Here is a 3,603-nt window from a genome sequence, read left to right on the forward strand (position 1 = left end):
AAGAACCCTCACTGCTACAATCCTGAGCGGAAAGCATGGGTTTAATTTGTGGTACTTCACCTACAAAAATTGCGACGGGGTGTACAACAAACAAACAATGGTATAATTCTATATTCTGGAAGTACATCACCATTAATCATTAACTTCTGGTCAAGGTGTCCCAATGGTTAGAACGAGAGACCGTGGGTTCGAGCCCCATTTGTGCGCTGGTCGCTTCAAATTCAAGATGTAAAACTGATTAAGTATGTTCCGCATTTAGAAGTTAGAGTATTGAGTTTTTAAATAAAATGCTAGGTCCCGTGTCGCGATAGGTTTTGACACGTAAAAAGCCTTTCTTGATAAGACTACCACATCTCCGAGCGCCACACATAGGTCTGATTTTGTGGCCATTTCACTTAAAGTCGGTGACGTGTGAGTGAAAGTTTCTTGAAGGAACGAATAACAATCAAATTTTATTATTTTTATGCCCCCGAGATCGAAGATCGGGTAGGGGAGGGGCATATTGTTTTTGTTCTGTCTGCTGTCTGTCATTCTGTCTGAAACTTTAACCTTGCTAATAACTTCAGTAAGTGCTAGAGTTTTGATATTTCACATGAGTATTCCTTGTGAAAAGACTTTTCCGTGGGTACAAACATTTTTTACCTTGGCACTTGACCTACTTTAAAAAAAATGACATTGGTCATAACTTCTAAATGGTAAATATTACAGCTTTCATATTACACATGAGCATTTCTTGTGACAAGATCTTTCTACTGGTACCAAGATATTTGCCCTTGTGACCTTGGCCATCTTTGGAATTGACCATTATCGGGGGCATTTTTGTTTCCTAAACACATCTTTTTCCCAATATTACTAAGGGTTTAAACGGAGATGAACGAGTCATTATTCTTACTTCAGCGATCAGTAAGTACATCGATGTTGATTACAATACATCAATGAGTTTACGACATCCGTCCGTACATCCGGATGATTACGAAGGGGACTGTTAAATATTGCCAGTGCATATCATGCATCAATATTATCACTCACATACATCAGGATGGAGTCTAGTTTACAGTTTGTGTGGAGTATGTTACTTATACTATTAGGTGAGTATCTAGTGATCTGATTTGAACATGTTTTATTGTCTAGATGTTATAACAAAAGGATTGGGCACAAGTATCTAATTATACAGAGAAATGACAAAGAAACAAAAATGTCTTCTGTAACACGAAAACACGAAATTAAAAGGGAAAAATATTTTTGAAAATGAATAGATAAAAAATCAACTTCAACAAGGTTAGAGAAACATACCCATTACTTCAGACCACAAACACGCATGTAACTGTACTTCATATTGGTAAAGTAAAACGCAATCATCTACTTATTATGTTTGATTGCCTGGTCGTAAGTGACATTAGTCGAACAAGTAGACCAGTCGCAGATGAGTTCGCTTCGTAATCGGGAGGTCGTGAATTCAAGCCCCGCTCATGCCATGGCCGCGTAAAACATAAGACGTTGAGAAAGATAGTGATTGTTCCTTCACCAAACGCTCGATATTCAGACGTGAGTATCACGGGTCTTTCAGATAGGACCTTAAAAAACAGGTTCTGTGTCGCGACAGGCGTTGGCATGTTAAAGAACCCTCATTGCTACGGCCCTGGGCGCTAAGCATAGGTCTAAATTTGTGGTTCTTCATCTACAGCTGGTGACTACTCGGTATGAGTGAAGAATTCTCAACGAGACGTAAAACAATCAATGAATCGAACAAGTAGACAGATATAGATCTAATAGAAAGGTATAGATCTAATAGAAAGGTATAGATCTAGTAGACTAAAGAATTCTCAACGAGACGTAAAACAATCAATGAATCGAACAAGTAGACAGATATAGATCTAATAGAAAGGTATAGATCTAATAGAAAGGTATAGATCTAGTAGACAGATATAGATCTAGTAGACATATATAGATCTAGTATACAGTTATAAACAGATATAGATTAGTATACAGTTAAAGACAGATATAGATCTAGTAGATAGATATAGATCTAGTAGACAGATATAGATCATATATACAGATATATAGATATATAAATATAATATACAGATATAGACAGATATAGATCTAGTATATATTTATAGATATAGATCTAGTATATATTTATAGACAGATGTAGATCTAGTGGACAGATACCGATATAATGAACAGATATAGATCTAGTAGACAGATATAGATTAGTATACAGTTATAGACAGATATAGATCTAGTGGACAGATATAGATCATGTATACAGATATATAGATATATAAATATAATATACAGTTATAGACAGATATAGATTAGTATACAGTTTTAGACAGATATAGACCTAGTGGACAGATATAGATCTGGCAGACAGATAGATATCTAGTAGACAGTTATAGACAGATATAGATCTAGTGGAAAGATATATATCTTGTTGAAGACTTGGGTAAGTTTGTTAAAGAGGTGGTAGATTTGGTAGAAATATTGGAATTATGTGAATTTGGTTTGTGGTAAGATCGGCTATGTTAAGATTTCGATTGTGGGGAGATGTATTGATGAGAGTGGATGTTGAGAGGATTGGATTTTGTTGAGATCAGGGATATATACTCTTTTTAAAAAATCTGATAGGCCATATCTATTATGATTAGCAATATTTTTCAAAGAAGTATAGTATTTTAATGCAAATAGTAACTAAATTCAACATTGTTATTTTTAATTATGATATATTTTTTCCCTGATCAATTTCATAATGTAAGCAATAAATGAAATATAACTGACGGTATAAAGGGCTTCAATATCCAGTGAATCGTGTATTTAACAACTTCCGATCTTTGAGGACGTTACCGGAAATAACATCTTCAACCCGTCATAGCTTCACGACAGTGAACTGAAAATTGTGAATGTAAGGATATATCCCGAACTACAAACTATCTCTATAAAAAGCTTAAAGAATTGCGTAATTATTATGTGTGTCTAGCTGTAGTAATTGCGCAATTATTGTGTTTGTCCCGACTAAGAACTATATATTTAAAAACCTTAAAGAAGACGTAACGTATTGTGAGTCCCTAACTACAGACAATCCATAAAAGGCTTAAAGAATACGTAATTTATTACATATGTCGCGAATTGCAATCAATTTCTAACAAAGTTTAGATTGTGTAATTATCATGAATGGACATGGTATAAATGTGAGCAAATGAGAAATTACCAAATATTTGCATTCACTTAATGATGAAACTGGGTCATTTAGAACACTGAAAGGTTACTGAACGGTTACTGAGAGGTGACTGAACAGTTACTGAGAGGTGACTGAACGGTTACTGAGAGGTGACTGAACGGTTACTGAGAGGTGACTGAACGGTTACTGAGAGGTGACTGAACGGTTACTGAGAGGTGACTGAACGTTTACTAAGAGGTGACTGACAGGTTACTGAAAGGTGAAATGTGATTATACCAGATCTGTCATTCAGTCACCTTTCCAGATCTTTCAGTAAACATTCAATGGACTGAATGACAAAGCTTCATCCCGTGAATGTTATGTGTATAATAAATTTATTCTATCTCAATATATTACATTCCATGACAGATGCATTGACTTGA

The 3,603-nt window shown here is 35.1% G+C and overlaps 1 protein-coding gene across 1 annotated transcript in view; it reads left to right on the forward strand.

Moving 5' to 3' along the window:
- The first annotated feature begins 876 nt into the window (after positions 1–876).
- The window catches only part of LOC125653466 (uncharacterized), an 11,876-nt gene continuing 9,149 nt past the window's right edge, over positions 877–3,603 (forward strand). Inside the window, exon 1 of the mRNA XM_048882958.2 lies at positions 877–1,088. Within this exon, the coding sequence (XP_048738915.2) occupies positions 1,040–1,088 (49 nt within the window). The 5' untranslated portion in view covers positions 877–1,039. The remainder of the gene's footprint in view (positions 1,089–3,603) is intronic.

The sequence above is a fragment of the Ostrea edulis genome, chromosome 7 (assembly GCF_947568905.1).
Source record: "Ostrea edulis chromosome 7, xbOstEdul1.1, whole genome shotgun sequence".
In the NCBI taxonomy this organism is placed as follows: domain Eukaryota; kingdom Metazoa; phylum Mollusca; class Bivalvia; order Ostreida; family Ostreidae; genus Ostrea; species Ostrea edulis.